The 22041-nt window shown below is 38.2% G+C and overlaps 1 protein-coding gene across 1 annotated transcript in view; it reads right to left on the bottom strand.

The window, feature by feature from the left end:
• The window catches only part of CNTNAP2 (contactin associated protein 2), a gene marked incomplete at its 3' end in the record, with an annotated part of 1307043 nt that overhangs the window by 396619 nt on the left and 888383 nt on the right, over positions 1–22041 (bottom strand). Inside the window, exon 13 of the mRNA XM_081996846.1 lies at positions 14139–14339. Within this exon, the coding sequence (XP_081852972.1) occupies positions 14139–14339 (201 nt within the window). The remainder of the gene's footprint in view (positions 1–14138; positions 14340–22041) is intronic.

A 22041-nucleotide genomic window follows, 5' to 3' on the forward strand; every position in this document is an offset into this window, starting at 1 on the left:
GGGATCTGAAGTGGTTAGACCTGGATGAAGAACTTAGTATTCCAATATTTTCAAAATTTCCTTTACATGCTAGTATTCAATTAATAAAACCAATTGTACTACAAACCTTCAAACTTTTTTACATTCTGGAGTCACAGACCTTGAATTAATTTCATACATGCATTTAAATTAGACTTAATACTAATGGATCAGCTGTCCTTGGCTGAATCCTCTAGGGAAGCTCTAGGGAAGTAACTTCTTGGACTGTGCTTGCTTTTTAACTATTTTATTCGGATAATTTCACGTCAGAGAGTGAAAAGAGTACTGACCTCCAAGAGCACATGAAGAGATTTTTTTATTGCATTCCAAAGCAGAACTCAAGAGTTCATAGCTGTTTAAAGGGCAAGTCCAATTTCAAAGCCACTTTAGATTAGGACATATTTCTACAAGTGACATGTAGTAGTGTGAAGTTCTATGTTGATCAAAGCAAATGTAGGTTTACTGTACCCTAGAAGCTGTGTGGTGTTTTTTATGAAACTGTAAAGCAGTTACTTCTAAAATGGTATTGAATGAAAGCAACAGCAGCTCTTTTTTTCCCTGCAGTCCAGGACATGCCCAGACAGTCAAAGCCATTTTGTTCCTTTTTTGACCTACAACTTGCTCCGCATTTTCAAAAGGCTTAATTTTTAAAACATAGTAAATCCCATTAAAATGAATCAAAATCTGAACACTGCTTATGTGGCAAATTAACTTTTCCTTTTTCTACTGATTTCAAGGAAGTTACACTACAGGTGACTTTATTCAACTTAGATGTCTGAAGTACTGTCCAATTTTTCCAACTGCATAAAGCTATACAACCATTTTTAACATTTTATATTTTTATTATTCTGCACCATCTCCATACTTTCTAGAATCTTTCCATAGTACTCATCTTAATTTCCCCAAACCTAGCTAATATTAGCACATTCGTTTCAATTAAACCAACTTCAATTTGAGAACAAACTAATTAAGCTCAACAATGATCCCTTCAGTATATTTTTGTTGGCTGCCATAAGCCATTCAGCTACCATATACACAGAGTGATTTGCATTCTCCATCATGAAAAATTGCACTGTGTCACCCTCTTCCTAAGCAGTTTTCAAATTCCACAATCTCTCCAGAGCACTGCTGATGTATCATTTCTTTATCTCCACCTCTGATCCTCTCTCACTTCCTCTGCTATCCTTGAAACCCTTGCCCATCTTCTGAAGTCTGAAAATGATGTGAAGAAAAGTCATGCAAAAAGAGAGAAGCAGCATCCCAAAACAAATTTTCATAAATTGAAAAAATAATCAGTGGAAGCACCAAGCCTTCCACATGTACTAATAAGAATTACTCAGTTAAAAAGCAAGCAAGAGTGGAAGACAGAAGTAATGAAAACCATGAAAGAATGGATTAAAAGAAAATGAAGTGAAAAAGGCAGAAAAATTAAAAAGATAAAAATCAATTATATGAAAAACATTCATTTTCTTTAGTATTGAAGCTATATACTAAGTAGTATATTTTTTTCTTTACAAAGTTACTGTTCAAATACTTAACTACAGTTGAAAATTAACAGTGTATATTGTGAATATTTTGAATCCTCCTGACCTCCTGAAACACCTATTTTGGGGAAGAGATAACTCTTAGAAATATTTGACCAAGTTTTACTTGGTCCAGATGATATATATATAAATATTATACAGTAAATGTAAACATTATGTACAAAATTATATATAAAAAAGTATTCTGATATTTTTGAAAATCCACATGATAGTAAAACATATGAGTAAAACATAGTAGCAAAGTATGAGGGAAGAAACATGAAAAAAATTTGGTAGCTTAAGTTCTTTTATAGAAAGAACACCACACAATAAGACAACAGGCAAAGCATTTCCCTCAAATGCTAAAATGGCCTATTTGTATAAATATCTATATCCCAATAAAACTCAAAAGTTAGAAACAAACAAGAATTTGTGGTGTTGATAATTCAGGGACTGTAATCTATATTTAAATTTGATATCAGTTTTTTATAGGTTAGGATTTTTAATATATAGTAATAATATTATGTTTTAATTAAAGCATAGTAAAACTAAAGAAATTGACAACTTTATTCATTAATATAGGAAGAATGTGGGGAAGTTCCTGTGCAGAATTCGTTATAGAACTCTTCATCATAGACTCTGGCCAAGTGTGACCTGTTACTGCAGCCCTGTGCACACACATGTACAGGCTTAGGTATCCCTCTGGCAATCACTGATGATACCAATTTTGATACGTTTTTTCAGATTTTTGTCCTATTATTTTTGTATAAGAAAATACAAAACAGAACACAGCCCTACTTTTTCCAGAATGTCAGTAATCCCAGTCATTACCATTTCTTAACTTTCTCTTTAAATAATAAATAATCCCTTGAAGTAGTTTATTTAAAAGCCAGAGAGAGACAGAGAAGGTTGCCTGCTCTATCCCCCTTTCAACTTCAGTGAAAAACTTATTTCTTATTAATTAGAGATTTTGCCCTTTGATACAGAACTAAGCAAGCTATTGCTTACTGTCTTGGATAAACTATTATACCAGGAATACTCTTGCAAGATATTTTGTGACTTGCAAACATGCTAGTCCTTTAGTTTGTAGGATCGTGAGTGATTTACTAAAACCTTCTGCAAAGTGAAATACAGTCTTCCGACAAGAATTACGCCTTTGTCTCCATTCTAAGCCACTTGCATATGGAAGTGAGGATGAATTCAACTCTGTATGCCATTTTTTCTCTGTTACTCCTCTTGTGCAATGCGAGCATGTCTTCTGTGACTTTAGAGGGGGTTTGCACCACTCTTCAGCAGTGCGGAATGGAGCTAAGGGCTCTCAGTGTCCCCTCGAGTCCTGATCCCGGGGCATGCAAATCGCAGGAGCCCTGAATGCAAGGGTAGGGTACTTTCTGGAGTGCTTTGCCACCCTGGCCCTTCTCTAATTCCCATTAGAGAATCTATCATAATAACTGCGCCTCCTCTCCTACCCATGTCCATCCATTTACCTTGGAAAGATATCCAGACTTTCAGGGAACAGAGGGGTCAGGTTATTCAGTGCATGTCAAAGCTGTATTTGAAGATCAGGGCTCAGAGGAGCAATGCAAATATTCCTGCCTTGAATTGAATACTCAGTTTTACTCTCACTTAGTTCTCAAACGGATCAAATCTAGTGCCATGTGCCTGGTGTTTGAAAAGCATTCATTTTGTTGAAAACCAAAATATTTTATGAATCAAAGCACATTTTAGAATGAAAGAGCAGAAGAGTGGGGAGATTTATGAACATGGAAAATGAGAAAATGAAATGCCACTATTTTTACTGATGAAATACAGAGGCATTAGGAATAAAAAAGGAGCTAAAATGACGCTTACCCCCTACTCCAGTGAAATGACATTAACAGTCAGCCTCAGTACAGGATATAGGACTTCAGTAAGGTCCATGTTGCTGCCATTAGTGTTGCACTGCAATTAATCTGAGGGAAATCTCAAAGAATATCCTGAAGCAGGAGAGGAATTATTTTAAAAATCCTTTTCATTATGCTCAGCTTCTTTATTCAAGATTCAGCAAGAAAGCATTGCTATTTTTCAGTCGTTGATAAAGAAAAGGAACTATTCTATTACCATTCCTCAGTCATAATGCCGAGCAAGGATTACGAAGCTTAGGTGACAAAAAAACCTTTAATCGATTGAATTGACAGGAATTTTTTTTGGTGTGTTTGCTCTTAAAATATAGATAGATTCCTGATGCAAAGGCATATAATAAAAGGATTACCAAAGTCAGCATGACATTCAAGAAGACAATCGAACCTTTTCTCTTTCTCTAAGTGTTAGTTCATATAGTTGCACTACTTTGAATAAAAATTAATCATGTCAAAAGTAACAATAAAAATATTGGAATTGCTTATAATTTTTCTTGGGTTCACTGGAATCTATACACAATACAAAACACTGTAAGTTTACAGAGGACGCCAAGCGATTTGACATAATGGGTAACTGGATTATCTTTCTTTTCTCCAGGTGTTACTGTACAATACAAACTCTGCATGTGAGTCCAAAGAAAATTAGACATTATCGGGATGCTGCACGTAAACCTGGATCAACTACCTATGCACTTCTCATTGAAGCGTATGTGGATATTCAGTTGCTCCACTTTAATAATGAGCCAAGCGGATGTTGGGAAGATGTTCTGCAGGTAAAACCTTAACTTCATCAGAGGAAACTCCCAATTCGGCCTTTGGTGGACTTCCACAGTTTCTACTCATTATCTTTCTTCGTTTTTTTCTATGTTCACAAAGTCCTGCTGGTGTTACAGATTACTTGTACTTGAACATGATTGTGAACAACAGAGTTGGCCATCAGGCCACAGATCCAGGTGCCGTACTAATGAGAGTAAGAGTCATTTTTTTGGTTCAGTGAGATTAAGCCTACTCTCTGCTTAGCACGGAAAATGCTGATCTACATTGATCGTTAAGTTGTGGCTAGCAATCCTCTCAGTTCCTCGGGACTGCTACATTGAACTTACATACATACACTTTGCACAGAAATCTTTAAACAAACAAAACCAAAACCTCGAATCCAAAAAAACAAAACCCTCATTACTTCCAACTCCCTAGTATCTGGAGATTTTGTTAAGATATTTTTAGATCTGTAGGTGAAAAATGGCAGAGGTGCTGCAGAGTATCATCACAGATGAATTATCTTGTATGTCTGACAATTTTTTTGGTCTGCTTGCAATTTCAAATTTTCCAAAAAAGGAATTGGTTCTTCCAAACATTCTTGCTACTTGACATAGCGCTTTGCAAAAAAATTAGGAAAACACAGTTCATGCCATAGGGGACAGATGATTAAAAAGAAAAGAAGCTTTGATCTGTGACAGATTTTACTAAAGTTTATATGAAATCAGGACGTTACAAATATCAGAAATAGAAAGACAATAAAAGATCAAAGAAGAATGAGTAAAGAGGAAAGAGAAAAAGGTAAAAACCTTTATGATGGACTAATGTTAGCAGAAACCAGAATTACTGGTTCTTAAGCTCTCTCTTAAGAGAGAAACGATTCTGTTTAGCATGTTCCAAAAATACAAATGTTTTTGTGGACACAATTTAAACTTGATACAACAGATTCATTACAGCTATTCACCTATGCAAGTGCTTTGGTAGACATGTCATTTTAAAAATGGCTTGACAGATATTAAATATGTCTTGAACTTATGAGTTAGTAAGATCTATCCTGTATGTTACATGTATCTAATTGCATGTTTGCAGTTTAAAGGAAGCATCATTATTGCTGCTGTGGCAATGCACAGAATCTTAACAAGTTGCAGGTGAAACCCTACTATTAGTTGTGGAGCATATGTTTGCTTTACAGAGTTCATGCTGACTACTAAAATATTCCAGCCATTTCTGCAAAGCAGTACCGGGGCAGGCTTCCAACAGAAGCTAATATAATGGGTCTTTTCTAGGGTAACATGCAGCATGTACTAACCAGTTGCCACTTTATGAAACACATTATAGTTTAGCAGATAAGTTGGTAACTGATTACAAATCTTCATCTGCTGCTTCTGAAATGCTGGACTGCTTTTCAATCTTCTGCATCTTGTTAGCAGCTCTATCTTCATCATTGCACTGGCCAACAAATGTCCAGATTCAAAGTTGAATTTCTACCACTAGATACGGTAAGCAACGTTTCTTTTTTTTTTTTTTTAAATATGCAGATCCATTTTTCCTGAAAAAATGGTTAATGATTTCTTTATTTGTATTCCTATTAATTGAAATATCTTTCCCACTCCTTATTCCAAGAATCTAAGGAAATGATCATGAATCATTTTTGCTGGCAACACAAATTCCTTGAAAATAGAAGTTACTGTCCATATGCTAGTAAAATTTGCCTACCCTATAGAAAATCAGAGATTAATTAAGTTTTTTCATCTTCTCACATTGAGCAAATCTCACATAATGAAATATTTCAAAAGATGCATTGAGAAAGGATCTTGTTGAATAACTTCTTTGAAGAATTATTCTTTAAGGAATTATTTTCCTGATGGAAAGCAGCTCCATGGAGAAGGACCTTGGAGTCCTGGTAGACAATAAGTTATCCATGGGACAGCAATGTGCCCTGGTGGCCAAGAGGGCCAATGGTATCCTGGAGTGTGTTAAGAAGAGTGTGACCAGCAGGTCGAGAGAGGTTATCCTGCCCCTCTACTCTGCGCTGGTGAGGTCTCACCTGGAGTATTGTGTCCAGTTCTGGGCTCCCCAGTTCAAGAGAAACAGGGAACTTTTGGAGAGAGTCCAACGGAGGACTACGAGGATGATTAAGGGACTGGAACATCTCTCATATGAGGAAAGGCTGAGAGACCTGGGGCTGTTTAGTTTGGAGAAGAGAAGGCTGAGCATATCTATATTATCAATGATAATGTCTATAAATATCTGCCAGGAGGATGAAGCCAGTCTCTTTTCAGTAGTGCCCAGTGATAGGACGAGGGTCAATCAGCATAAACTGCAGCACAGGAAGTTCCACCTCGAGATGAGGAAAAACTTCTTTACTGTGAGGGTGATGGAGAACTGGAACAGGTTGCCCAGAGAGGTTGTGGAGTCTCCTTCTCTGGAGACCCTCAAAACCCGACTGGACTCATTTCTGTGCAACCTGCCCTAGATGATCCTGCCTTGGCAGGGGGGTTGGACCAGATGATCTTCAGAGGTCCCTTCCAACCCCTACCATTCTGTGATTCTGTGAAGAAGAAGTGATCATTATCTGGAGGCCATCTCCTTCTATATAAATTCCTGTAAGTATATAGATTTCCACAAGGAAATCTACAGATACTTTGGCTTATGCCACAACCACTTAAAGGCACAAAAGTTCAAGGGGACAAGGCACTCTCCTCCCCCAGATTACAATGGAAATCACGTTATATGAACCTGATTTTAAAATATGTTGTGTTTTTTGCATACTGCCTTTAACCTTTAGTAAAACTGTCCTCATACACACTCAGGCAATGTTGGCTGGTCTAAGTGACACTGTTTCAACATTAGTAAATGTATGCAGGCAGAGTATGAAATCATTGAAGGGGATTCATAGAAACAATGGGTTTTATTATGAAGAAAATGGAGAAAAGTAGGGAAAATGTATGCAGAATTATTCTCAAGGTGAAAAGGGGAAACTATTTCAGGCACTCAGTTTCAGAGACAATTCAGAAAAACATTTTAATAGACTGATTTGATAAATAACATCAAGCATACAAACATAAAAAGTGCAGTAAAAAAACATACTTGAACATAAGATGTGTTTTGGGCTGTTCGTATTTCAGAGACACATACGTATGTTGTAATTGCACCATATCCATTCTCAAGTTCATATGCATTCTGCTGTATTCCAGACGTTTATCTGAGAGACTCAATACGAAAAACATGTATGATATAGAGGGTGGGATCTGATAACATTACTAACAACAAAAAGAAGTCCTTACAAAGCAGTTCCAGTACTTCCAATCTCCAAACATTAACTAAAAACTGTTTAAACAGGCTCCTGAGAAGCAGAAAAGGCTTTCCAAATGTAAAACCTAATACAGAAGAGAGAGTTCAGTGCTCCAGGCTGTTAGCTGGGAAAGCTCAGGTTAGAATTTAAGAAAGCCTAACTATAACCTTCAGATAATTGGTAAAACTCACAGCCTCAAGAAATGAAACAGTATCATCTCATCCATGGAAACAGGGCAGATGATGTTTCAATAATAGTAGAACACTTGTCTTCTTATAAGGCAACGCGGGGCAATGAAGAAAAGGCCAAGGGAAGTATGCCAAAAGAACATAGCACAGTAGGGAACAGAGCTCTGTCTTATGTTCCTTTTGTTTTATGCACTGGAAAGCACCATCTTCTCTTAATTGCATATGTTTAGCTTGATTCTTCATACAGTTTTTTATGACACATTCATCTTAGGAATGGGAATGAAAAAGAAACACTGGATATTTTTACTGCATGTTTGAATAAGAAAAAATATGCAGAGTAATGCAAATGCATTTAGGATATGGGTGAAAGAGAAATTCTTGTCAAGACATGAAATGATATACCATCTAGATCCACTTTGTCTGTGAAAATAAAAAACTGATCTGTTTTGGTCATTCATCAAGAAAGACGACTTCTCTCCAGAACAACTTGGGTTCATGAAGAAGCAATGTCTGTGACTGTTTCTGTGAAAACAATAACTATGAATGGTTTTGAACAGCTTTTATAAAACAGGATTCAGTACAAACAGTGAAGTAATTATTGCCTTTATCTTTCTTCTAAGAAATAGTGAATCTGTTCCCATAATAGACAGAGCACATTTACAAAGAAAGTAGGTATGAGAAACGACGTGTTTGGAACATTCTGCTATGTTAAAACTCAAATGCACCACTTTTTCTTAAAAAGGCATAGCAAAGAAACTAGGGCTCACAGCACTGCAGTTACACTTTCCATAGAGGATTTCTAATATTCTTATCAGCTACTATCATTTCTACAAACACCAAAGCAACATGTAGCCTTTTTCACTTAGTGATACTGGATGAAGTCTAATTCCTACACAACAGCAAAGGTAGCTTGGAAAACTATTATAAAGATAAAGTGAAACTAAGAGACTCAGTTGTCACGGTATCAAAAAACCTCCAAGGAATTGCTAAGAGACAAGCAAAAGGTGCAGAGTGAAACAAAGGCATGAGAGAAGGGTGTATTAATAATGGACTGGAAAAAATGACCTCTTAACTAACCATTTACCTACCTAACATTTACCTAGGAGGACTGATATGTATTTCATGAGAAACGTTTAACCTATGAATTAATGTCTGCTTCAGTTCTATAGCAACAACTAAGGAAAAAAGAAATGTCCAAAATCTGTTGGTTTCCACCTCTAGCATATGAGCAGATGGATCTAGGATCTCTAGGATCACAGCAGAGCAAGGACATTGTTCCTGCTACCCTTGTGCTTGAAAAATCACTACAAGTTGAAATCGGCTTTTCTAGAACACTGACAGAGAAGGGATCAATCAATAAATTTCTTAAGGCTAGACAAGATACATGAAAGTTTATGGGCATGCTTTCTGAAAGAGCATTGAGTACTGAATGCTGAAGCCTGAGAAAGCTTTGGAGCAGCTTCCATTCATCACTGTAGGACTGCAGAAATCCCATTCCTCCTTCAGACTCTTTTTGAAAAACTTATTAAGCAGGAATTATATCTGCGGCTAGCATTCTAGATCAGTTAATGTCTAGTGACATGAAAGTTTATATATTAATTTCTGATTTGGATGGCTACTGAGGAAAAAAAAACATATTGCAATTTTAAACTTTGTTTTTATCTCAGTCTACCCATAAATCTTATTTACTACTGGTATTACAATTGCTTTATTGTAATTAAAACAACCAAGCAGCAAATTAAGTTTTCTGTTTCACCTGTTGAACTCCTGAATTCATGAAGCTGCTGTCTCATTTCCTCCAAAGACAAACAGGCATGCAACAGTAATTCATGTACTGCAGTAACTCTGCTTTATGATTTTTCACATGCTGCCTGCAGGCACAGTGAACCAGAATAAAAATTGGAATACAACACCAACAGATCTTTTTCTGTTCTCTGTATCTGTGCTTTTAGCTCCCACGTTCTGATTATTTGTTACGGCTCCTACAGCTCTGGGAAATGACAGACTCACAGATACCTGTGAACACAGCAGCCCTCCTCCCTTCAGGTTCTTATTCCCAGGGTGAAGGGAAGAATCTCAGAACCAGCATGCTGTTCCCTCCCCATTTTGGAGGCTGAGATCAGTGGCCCATGGAGAATTTCATACCAAGGAAGTCACAAGCAGGTGTTATTAGGAAGCCTAATGACAACAGTGGATGAAGATACATAATTTCATTAACTAACATTCTGCATTCTATTAGTACACTGTATCACTGTCCTCTATATCACTTTGTGTCTTACAGCAAAGAAGGGAAGCTTCTTCCTATAAAAGCAAAGGGACTCTATATCCTGTGTTGCCTCTTTCCCTCTTGTTAACCAGTGGGCACAAAAGAACTTTCTTCTATCTCCAAGTTCCTGTTCGCAAATGAGGGAAATGTCCTATCATCTCCTATACCAAATGGAAAGTGTATGGGCATCAAGAACCCGGCAAACAGCTAGCTTTCTGCATGTCCTCAGTACTAAAAATATCATTATCTTCTCAAAATGGAAGTTTCCAAGGAAATGAGAAGAAAAGAGGATATGAGAAATGTAAATGTAAAAGAGCAAAACAAAATGAAGTCGGGTGTTTGGTTTGTTTTTTTTTTCAAATTTACATATGCATGCACACTGTTATCAAGTTGCAATTATGGTGCATAGGCTTATAATTTCATTCATTTATTAAGAGTAATAGTTACTTGGATTGCCAAGATCAAGCCTCTATCATGCTAATTGCATACTCACAAAGGAATTCCTGTTCTAAAAAATGTACTATTTAAACAGACAATATAGCCAATAAGAAGCATCAGCCTAGTGTCGACCGAACTGAAAAAAAAAAAAAAGAAAAGTTAAATAAATTGCTAAAGTCATAGAGGAAATCTGTATCAGAGTCAGGAGCTGAACACAGATCTCCTCAGCATGTAGAGGACTATGAGATAACTGCATCCACTGCAGGCTCCCTGCTTGAAAATGGCTTCCCCAGAAATTTACAGTGTATCTATAGTTTCATTGTTTATTGTGATAATATGGTGTATTTTCAGCAGAGGTGTCTGGTTTTGTGCTTTCTAAGAAAGTCACCAACCTATCTTGACTAATTTTGTTTTTCTGATGATCTTTTGTTAAGGTTTAGAAACAGACCCCTAGGTCTGAACATAATTTAAAACATATTGGGCTGCAGGTTAAAAAAAAATGCAAAAAAACAAACCCAAAACAGTAAGGAAAGAAAACTGCATTTCTAGATAGTTTTTACTTACTATTAGCCATGGACTGTTCATCCAGCTTTGAGCAGAAAATTGGACCAGATGACCTCCTGCAGTCCTTTTAAACCTGAATTATCCTATACTCTTACTCCTGCTTTCAGTTATGTTTTCAGAAGTCACTTACTATTTAACTTAAATGGAACATCTTATTACTGGCTTCCCTAAGACTAAGTGGAAAGGCAATGGCATTGTGACCCATAAAATCACTCCCAATCCCTACTGCTGGCAATGATTTTCATCTCTTTTCTGGGATGTACATGTTATTTTACTTGGATGAAAGTCCATTATTAAGAAAAAAAAGACATGGACCTGGAGGAATAAAGACTCAAAGTCTAAAACTCCTAACAAAAGAATAAGAATTCTTAGTTTGTACAGGCTGCATTTCTTGTGTCACTCTCAAAGCCTGTGACAGTAAGAATTCTTTCACCACTATGCCTGCAGCCAAAACCCCCCCACAACAAAACAGGTTTATTAACACGAAGGCTTTCCTCAAACACAGCATTTTGATGCAGTTTCCACTGCATAAAAAAAACAAACCTATTGAAGCTATTATTAACAGCAGAAAATATATTAGTGCAATTGTATATACCTTATCTTGTCAGGAAACACATAACTAAAAGTGGCAAAAGCTATAGTTTGCTGATGGTTAGCTAATTATTTGTCATTAACATATCATTAAAACAGCTTTGATCATGATTTGTTTAAATATGTTAACTGAGCAATTTCTCCCTGAGAAGGAATCATGTTTTAAAGCGATGTGATCCCCAGGAGGCAAAAAGGTAAAAAAGATGTGCTGCTGCACCGTCTTCCCCGTTTAATCTTTTCTCTTTGACGCAATTTAAAACAAAAGGACTAGTCAGTTCTAAGTTCTAATAACTGAAAGGTGTAAAGGAAAAGTGCTGACCTAGAAAAGCACCTGTGGTGAAGGCAACAAATGCTATCCTGATCTCTTGGAGTCTACAGAGGTTTTACCACTGGCTTCAATATAACCAGGATTCCACTTCCTGAAGAATACAGAAACGTCAACTTCTTTTTCATTTCTTTGTGTGGGCACCATACTGCAATGATTTAAATGGAAAGCTCTGTGGTGGAAGAAGCCACATGAGTACTTGCAGCTGTGCTGTGAGATGGATAGGGTGTCATAATATATTTTGCAAATAAGGCAATCCTCAAAAAAAAGAAGAAAAAGAAACAGATAAAGGTATGAAAAATGTAGTTCCTTAGCTTAGAAGCCATAGACTGAAGCCAAGAACACATGGCTTAGAAAGAAAATGTACCATCCTCTTCCCCACTAACACACAAATCACTGCTGTGCTATGTGTATAAACCATTACAGGTGTTATACAAACAGTGCAGTGTGTTTTTTATTACTGTCTAGGTTAAAATGATCTGCATTTGTTGTTTCTTTCTCTCACTTAAAGGAAAAAAATCCCACCTCACAGAAGATCTCAGAAACTCACTTTCCAGACCAAAAAAATGGTTTATAAAGAGTTTCTAAGAGAATTTATCTTTCTATATAAAAAATGAAAACATGAAGAAAGAGGTATCTGCAAAATACACCCAACCATTTTTAAGAAGCTTAAAAATGCAAGTATCTGGAATTGATTATCTCTTAAAGAAATTTTTAGTAAGTTATTATTTTGTGTGCTGTTTAATTGTTCTTTTAAAGTTAGATGCTAGGGCAGACATCTGCAATGATAGAATATATTACTTTTATTATAATATAAATATATACTCACAAGTACAATTTAGTCCTGAAAAAATAGTCTTAGATATTTAAAGAAGGAGAATCTAACACTGTACTCTGTGTAAACTATGAGCGTTCTATGCACATTATCTCCAGCTTTGTCCCTAAGTAAAATCGCCTTCTAAGTACTTGCTCAAAGACACATCCATATACTACTTTTCTGGAGCATATGCAAGCAGTGAGCTTGTATCCATCAGCAGAATCTAATCACAGTACTTCTAATTATGAACATGGTTCAGGATCCTATGCATTAAGGGCCAAGAAAGAAGAAACCATTTTCCACTTTGCAGAGTGTCTATGCTATGCTAAATTAAGCAAAATAATAGCAACAAAGACAAACCATGCGTTAGAAATAGTTCAAAGACAGCAGGGAGAAGGGAGAGCAGTAACAAGCATTACAATACCTATTAACTAATGGAAAGCTTACGGAAACAGGGATAAGATGCACATGCATGCCAAACTAATCCTTATCTATAGCACCATAAGAAAATATACCAAAATAAATTCACGAGGGGAAGCAGCTCAAAGTATAACACTGCAAGTATCCAGCCATTAGTTTCATCCGCAACGCATTTTAATTGCTCCTACCACAATTAACTTGTTTCACAATCATGAAAATGTGTTATATAACCCAGTCTTTGTTAAGGACCATTAAAGATTTATTTAACATCAAATTGTATCATACACAATTAGAGCATAGATAAAATATCAGATGCATATTAAAAAGAATTTCTAAAATGGAATTCCTTCTTTATGTGCTGTGTTACTGATTCTGGAACAACTTTTGTCTTAATCAGTTACAGGTAAGACTTGTTGAGAAGGAATATACAGCAAGCAGTACTAGGACTGTTCTCTTCCAGGAAAGCTACACAGCAAAAGGAGAAGCTTATAATGAACCTACTTGTAGGTAATGGCATATCATATTACTCACATAACCACATTACTAGCCATGCCAATGTCTACAATGTGTAAGGCAATTGATTACCCACAAATACTCTGTTTAAGAAACTGTTTCAGAGATATTAGTGGGAAAATTCCAAGCCTCATTCAGCCAGTTCCCTTGATGACGGTAGCATATGAAAACTGACAACCAGAAAAAGAGCATAAAGTTCAAAGCAATTTTTCAGTGCCTCTATTGATTAAACTTTCAAAGTTACCCTGTTTGCCAAAAGCCTCCTGCTTTAAGGAGTAACAGATCTGAGAGAAAACCACACATTTGTGGTGCAACAAAATTTGTTTTAGTAGTAAGCAAACAGGCAAAATATCCTAAGAAAATAATTTCTTCTGTATTTTCAATTACTTACCTCTTTGTCATCCTTAATGAAGGAGAACCAAGAAGTATATTCACTGAATGGACTGGTCTAACAGCAATACCAGTTGAATAGTTCCAATGAAGTTCTTTAACACTATATTTAACTGATATCCCATTCTCAGCCTACCTGGTGTATTCAGCAGCCGGGACATCTTGCAAGAATAGGAGATAAACTGCTCACAGTATTCAGCACTACTGGTAATGGCAGAAATCTGGTCCATTGTTGCACTGTAGTTGAGCTGCAGTACAGATAACTTCTCCAGGCTGTTGCCTCCCACAGAAGTCTGCATTTGCAGATCGTGGTATACAGTTGTCCATACTTTATCCTCTGAAAGAGAGGAGAAAAAGCTAAGGCACAAATTGATAAAAGACAAACAGTGGAACTGAATTAAAATAAATCTAGGCCTTTGACAAAATATAAAAATGTTCTGCAAGACATTTTTGGAGAGCGTAGTGGGGAAGAATGGCATTGCACATGAAAAGTGATCATGTGAGAGCACAACTGATGAAAGGAAGAAACTCTGATTGCCTTTGTAATTTTGATAACCCATATCCTGTGTGAGGAGACTTCTTTCAACAATTGATGCTAATAGTGATATATAGAACTAATAAGCATTAGTTTTGATCAGAAATTGATTAGAAGAACACAAGGCTGATGCACTAAAGATTCAAGGTTTCTATGTGAGGAAAATTCACTATGCATGATAAGTTGCTGTGAGCTGGAGAGCAACACTGCTTTGCAGTACTGTAACAACAGGGACGTACCAGGTTCTTATGTGATTACATCATTTAGTGATTAATGCTGAAAACACTGCAGTTTATCAAGGTTTCCAAATTTTTACCTAAGCTGTGTTCCTAGGGTAAACCAAAATTACTGCTTATTGAGATTTGAATATTTTACAACAGCAGCACCGTATGACCTCATTGATTGTGGTTATGGTACAGATATCAACATAAGAAATAATAGAAGTAGGAGACGATGGAGATACAAAAGGTTCTGTTTAGTTGTGAAAAGACAAAAGGAAAGGGGAAGGACAAGCTCATTTTGGTAATAAGTAATACTGCAGCATTGGCTGAATCTCAACACTTCCCACAGCCTAGTGCACATGCAAAAAGTGTGTAATATACAACCTACAACAGACTTTGTATGCATTACCACAGAACCACAGAATCATTAAAGTTGGAAAAGACCTTTAAGATCATCAAGTCCAACCATCAATCCAACACCACCATGCACACTAAACCATGTCCCAAAGTGCCACACATTTTTTGAACACTTCCAGTGATGGTGACTCCACCACCGCCCTGGGCAGCCTGTTCCAATGCTTGACCACCCTCTCAGTAAAGAATTTTTTCCTAATATCTAGTCTAAACCTCCCCTGGCACAACTTGAGGCCATTTCCTCTCGTTCTGTCACTAGTTACTTGGGAGAAGAGACCAAATCCCTCGTCGCCACAACCCCCGTTCAGGTAGTTGTAGAGAGCGATAAGGTCTCCCCTCAGCTTTCTCTTCTCCAGGCTAAACAATCCCAGTTCCCTCAGCCACTCCTCATAAGACTTGTTCTCCAGACCCTTCACCAGCTTTGTTACCCTTCTTTGGACACACTCCAGCACCTCAACATCCTTCTTGTAGTGTGGGGCCCAAAACTGAACACAGGATTCAAGGTGCAGCCTCACCAGTGCCAAGTACAGGGGCACAATCACTTCCCTACTCCTGCTGGCCACACTATTTCTGATACAGGCCAGGACGCTGTTGGCCTTCTTGGTCACCTGGGCACACTGCCAGCTCATGTTCACTTAGGTGTGAAGACCTTTAAATTCAAGTTGACTAGCTACCAGTGTAAAAAAAACACTATCATCTCAGCTGATATAGAGATGAGAGTGATACAGAGTCATAGTGTCCATCTTAAATAGCCAAGGACTAAAAATAGGTCAATCCTCCTCTGTGTTACTACAAAAGACTGACCGTAAACAAAACCCAGAAAATTATCTTTTTTCTACAGATTATCCTTTAGCATATTACAACAAAGCTTCCTAGAAGTTCAGATCTTGTCACTAATATTTATCATGTATAGTTCTTTCATATTTTAAGTTGTCTTTCTGTTTTTCTTTCAAATTTTCTTTCTGCTCTTTTATATACTTCTACTACTGAGGGCCAAGTCAAAGAAACATGTCTTGGACTTGGAATAGGAAATGAGGAACTTTAAAAAAATCTGTAAGAATCTATTCTGCTGCCTTGAACTGGCTTGCACAAAAGCCCTGTTTCCCAGATGAGCCAGCCAGGCCTTTGCTCCAGATGGTTCAGCTGTTCCTGTAGAGCAACACCACTGACCACAGTTGTCCCTCCAGAGATGCAGAGACAAAAACATGCCATACTGCTCACTTTGCTGTATTTACCACAAAAACAGATTCCCCAGGGAGATCTTCTGGCAGTTTCAGAAAATACTAATTCACCTACTAATTCACCTGACAGATGTGCCTTACAGCAATAAAACCCATAAAATATAGTACATAGCAGTATGATTTCAATTCATCTATGTAAATCTCATACCTGTTAATGCAAATCCCTGAGTCATTCAAAAACCTGTGGCCCGATATTGCCCTTCAATATTTTAACTACATGAAAATACTCTGATAAACTGAGTTGTACTCAAAAGTGTTTCAGTACTTCTTCACCAAGTTCACAGAAATGTGCTTAGATACACTGATGAGTTTTGGGTGCGACTCAGAGTAAAGTTATCTTTCCATGTTATGATTATTCTTATCTCCAGGACTCTGTACTCCACCTTATTTTCCAGTCTTAATTTTCACTGCATAGTGTCAGGCTATTTTGGATTACAAGGAGTCATGTGGACCAATGTGTTTGTAACTGATATGGTGCAAGTCTTTCTAATCGTTCGGATGCTTAGCAAAACAGACAGGTCCTCCACAAGGAGTACGCATCACTAGCCAATGAGATGAAATTCAGCAGGTGATATAAAATGGTTATTATTTTAATATTCATACCCTTAGTCCAAAGTTCTACATCAAATACAATACTATTCTTGCACTAAAAAAAAAAAAAAGCCAGGGGAAGGGAAGAAGAGGAATCCTTATTTCTGTATTGCTTTAATCCCACTCCCAAGTACCAAGGAAAAATTTATAATTGTCACCTGTCAAGTTAAATAGGGAATGCAATACAGTTCTGTTGAGAACCTGGGATGAAAGTTTACTGCAGATTCATTTTCAAGAAAGGACTGAGATCATTTATACATTCACTGACAGCAACATCTCCTTTTTAGCAGAAAACACTGTACACGTAAGAGCTCTAACATGTTAGTAAGGCACGTACTAGGCCAGTTAGAGCATCATGTTGGATTTCTGAGCCAGCAAAGACTCCTAGACTAGAAAGCCATAGGAATGGCATGAGCAATAGGAGCTCCATTAGGCATTATTCTGTGAAGGGTGTTCCTTTTGGATATTGCCAATGCAGTCCTGACACTTCCTCTCCCAGTGAGGAAGTTTCAGGATTTACAGTGGCACAACATATGAAAGAAGATAGAAATGTATTCATGGATGGTTCTAGGTTGCCTTTATGTCAGTCAAATGTATCCTCTGAACCACTTCAGGATCTTTCTGTCAAAGTACAAGTACTAATAATAGATGAAAGTTTGTTGCACCTTGTAATATATCTATTTATAAATATACATATATGTTCATAAAATCAATAACCTGTTCTAGAAAAGCATCTCAATCTCTTCCTGCTGTCTAGAAGATGATGGGACATTGATTAGGGTATACTTGTCCAGTTACTTGAAAGAAATCTAGCTCCCATTTGACCTGCCAACTAACTTGTTGATAGACTGGCTCAAATGACTGAAGAGCACATGATCGTAGTAAGGAAAAATTTACTGGCTTACCAGTGCACAGGGCACTCCCATTGGTAAGCCTGAAATCAGTCATATCAGACTCACTATGCACATAGGATAGAAGCAAGGGAGACATAGGTGATGACAATTCCTTGATATTCAGCAAGGTGGCTTGTTCAAAATATGGAAGCTGAAAGAGCTGTGCCCCCATCTCAGGCACCGAGAGAGTGTGGAGGAAAAGTTGTGGCTGGTGTACAGGAAGGAAGCTCCTTGTCTGGGTGGGGGATTTTTGCATCCCCTTCATGCATTTTTCTGATTTAACTAAAAAGATCTGCCATGAGGCATGGACTAAGACAGTCTGGAATGACAAGATCTTTCCTTGGCTGGAAAAACACATTTACATTGTAACATGGACACAGCCAAAAATCCATCTCCTCTCCCCACCAAGAGCAGACTCCTGCATCTCATAAAGTTACACTACTGGAGCTGGTCTTAACATGTCTGGAAGGGCTTAAAGGAGAAGTTGCCAGGCAGGATTCTCTTGTGTACTGCATGCTGATTACAAACTGCTTTTTCCCTTTTAGTCTTAACTATTTGTTAATGTGATAATACTCCCCAACGAAATCAAATAGACATTTATAGCTTTAAAATAAAGCCAACTTCTTTATAGTTCCAGTTTCTCAGAAGCTTCTTAGTTGAAACCATTCTTCAGAAAGATTGAATCAGTAACCTGCTTGCAGCCAACTTCCCTTCCAGAAAAGGTAGCAAAGATAATTCATACTATCTCAAATACCTGTGTTATCACCATTTATGGAACTATTCCTCTGTAGCTTAGAATAGAATGTGGTAGTCATAGTCAATATATCAAAATCTGCAAGAAAAGCTACCCCACATTTTCTGTCAATAGTACACAGAAATCTCATTTAAGGTACACGGAAGTGAAAAGTCTAGCCTACTTAACTTGAAATTTGATATATATTCCTGGCAATTACAGTCACCACAATATCAGTATGAGTATTCCCCTAACACACTGGCAATTATTTTAAGAAAGCATAACATATGGCTATTTCTAACCATAAGTGTTTTAACCATAATTTGTCAGCCAGAGCTGTGTATATGAGTTCTGTACAGCTGAACACACCTATAAAGAGCAGAAATCACTTAACAATTATAATTTTGTTAAGTAGCATCATCTATAAAATATTCTATGTGCTTATGGCCTCTGTTACTCAAATGAAAAACTACATTAAAATGAATTCATGTTGAGAGTAGTTATTAATAATTTAAGGATAATTATAGTATTCTGATATTATTTCTTTATTGCAGACATATTAACTGGAAGTTAAAAGCTAATGTTTAAGGGAAATCTAAGTATGTTTTAAGTTACAAAAAAATGCAGTAATATTAGAGAAAAGAATGCAAGAGAAATTTAACATAAAGGAGAGAAAAAAAGGGTTGGCTTTTGCGATATTGCATGGGACAATAGCCATTTCCTGAGGCTCTGATAATATACTTCTGCATCTTAGCCCACTGTGTAGTGAGGCCACACCTCAAATACTGTATTCAGTTTTGGGCCCCTCACTACAAGGAGGACACTGAAGTGCTGCAGCATGTCCAAAGAAGGGTAACGAAGCTGGTGAGGGGTCTGGAGCACAAGTCTTATGAGGAGCGGCTGAGGGAACTGGGGTTGTTTAGTCTGGAGAAGAGGAGGCTGAGAGGAGACCTCATCGCTCTCTACAGCTACCTGAAAGGGGGTTGTGGCGACGTGGGTGTTAGTCTCTTTTCCCAAGTAACTGGCGATAGGATGAGAGCGAATGGCTTCAAGTTGCGCCAGGGCAGGTTTAGACTAGATATTAGGAAAAATTTCTTTGCTGAAAGAGTGGTCAAACATTGGAACAGGCTGCCCAGGGAACTTGTGGAGTCACCGTCACCAGAGGTGTTCAAAAAATGTGTAGACTTGGCACTTTGGGACATGGTTTAGCGGGCAGGGTGGTGTTGGCTTAACAGTTGGACTTGATGATCTTAAAGGTCTTTTTCAATCTTAATGATTTTATAATTCTATGTTTTCTCTGAGGCTGGTCAAAATACCCTAGTCCAATGAGTAGTCCAGTCAGCCAACATAAGTGCTGCGCTTTGCCTTGAATTTGAAACACATATAGAGCCACAGGACTTTCGGAAAAGACATGGCAGTCAAGCAAAGAAGTGCACAGTAGAAATCTTCACTGATGTACAATTCACGCTTATGGTCATAAAACCCAACAGAATTCTTAGCTGTCATGTAGTTTAGGGAGCTAGGCTGGAGAACAATAGAGTTTCTTTTGACATCACAATAACACTAAGACAAGAACTACCTGATCTGCTGACCTGACTGAAGGATAGATTATACCATCATAATTAGGTAAAGCATCACTGTTAACTGGATTAACGGCATTCCATTTTTGCCCAAAGTAAATCTTATGCACAGATTTCAATTAATTTCAGATATATTGAAAGTTGGAGCAGTCTGCATTATTAAGTTGTTCTAAGAAATATTGATTTTTAAAAGATCACTTAGAAAACCCCCAAACGCTACTTAGCCCCACTGTAATTAAATGATTTACTTGTGAAATCTCAGAAAAGGAATTCTGTCATTGGAGATGAGTGCTATAAATGTGGGATGGATCCATTATACTTTCCTTATAGAATTATAAAATCATAGAATCTTTGGGTTGGAAGGGACCTTTAAAGGTCATCTACACCAACACCCACCCTGCAATGAGCAGGGACATCTTCAACCAGATCACATTGCTCAGAGCCCCATCCAACCTGACCTTCAGTGTTGCCAGGGTTGGGGCATCTACCAGCTCTCTGGGCAACCTGTGCCAGTGTTTCACCACCATCATTGTGAAAAATGTCTTCCTTACATCTAGTCAAAATCTGCCCTCTTTTAGTTTAAAACCACTACCCCTTGTCCTGTCGGTACAGGCCCTGCTAAAAAGTCTGTCCCCATCATTCTTATAAGCTCCCTGTAAGTACTGGAAGGCTGCAATAAGGTCTCCCTGGAGCTGTCTCTTCTCCAGGCTGAGCAACGCCAACTCTCAGCCTGTCCTCATAGGATAGGTGTTCCATGCCTCTGATCATTGTTGTGGCCCACCTCCGGACCATCTCCAACAGGTCCATGTCTTTCCTGTGCTGAGGGCGCCACAGCTGGATGCAGTACTCCAGGTGGGGTCTCACCAGAGTGGATTAGAGGGGCAGAATCAACTCCCTTGACCTGCTGGCCACGCTTCTTTTGATGCAGCCCAGGATGTGGTTGGTCTCCGGGCTACAAGCGCGTACTACCATCTCATGTCCAGCTTTTCATCCACTAGTACCCTCAAGTCCTTCTCGGCAAGGCTGCTCTCAATCCCTTTAACCCCAGCCTGTACTGATACTGGGGGTTGTCCCGACCCAGGTGCAGGACCCTGCACTTGGCCTTGTTTAACCTCATGAGGTTCACACAGGCTCTTTCCTCGAGCTTGTCCAGGTCCCTCTGGGTGGCATCCCGTCCCTCCGGTGTGTAAACCACACCTCTCAGCTTGGTGTCATCAGCAAACTTGCTGAAGGGTGCACTCGATCCCACTATGTTGTTGATGAAGATATTCAACAGTATTGGTCCCAACATAAACTCCAGAGGGACACCACTTGTCACCAATCTCCATCTGGACATTGAGCCATTCACCATTACCCTCTGGATGTGAGTATCCAACAAATTCCTCGTCCACTCATTGAATCCATATCTCTCCAATTTAGAGAGAAGGATGTTGTGGGGGACCATGTCAAAGGCCTTTCAGAAGTCCAGAGAGATACCTCCATTTCCCTTCCCTTGTCCACTGATGTTGTCACTCCATCATAGAAGGCCACTAGGTTGGTCAGGCAGGATTTGCCCTTGGTGAAGCCATGCTGGCTGTCTCGAATCACCTCCCTGTCCTCCATGTGCCTTAGCATAGCTTCTAGGAGGATCTACTCCATGGTGTCCCCAGGCACAGAGGTGAGGTTGACGGGTTGGTAGTTCCAAGGGTCCTCCTTGCTACCCTTTTTTAAAAATGGGTGCAATGTTTCTCTTTTTCTAGTCACCACGGACTTCACTTGACTGCCATGATTTTTCAAATATCATGGAGAGTGGCTTGGCAACTACATCAGCCAATTCCCTCAGGACTCTGGG

The sequence above is a fragment of the Phaethon aethereus genome (genome assembly GCF_964289735.1).
Source record: "Phaethon aethereus genome assembly, chromosome: 2".
Classification (NCBI taxonomy): Eukaryota; Metazoa; Chordata; class Aves; order Phaethontiformes; family Phaethontidae; genus Phaethon; species Phaethon aethereus.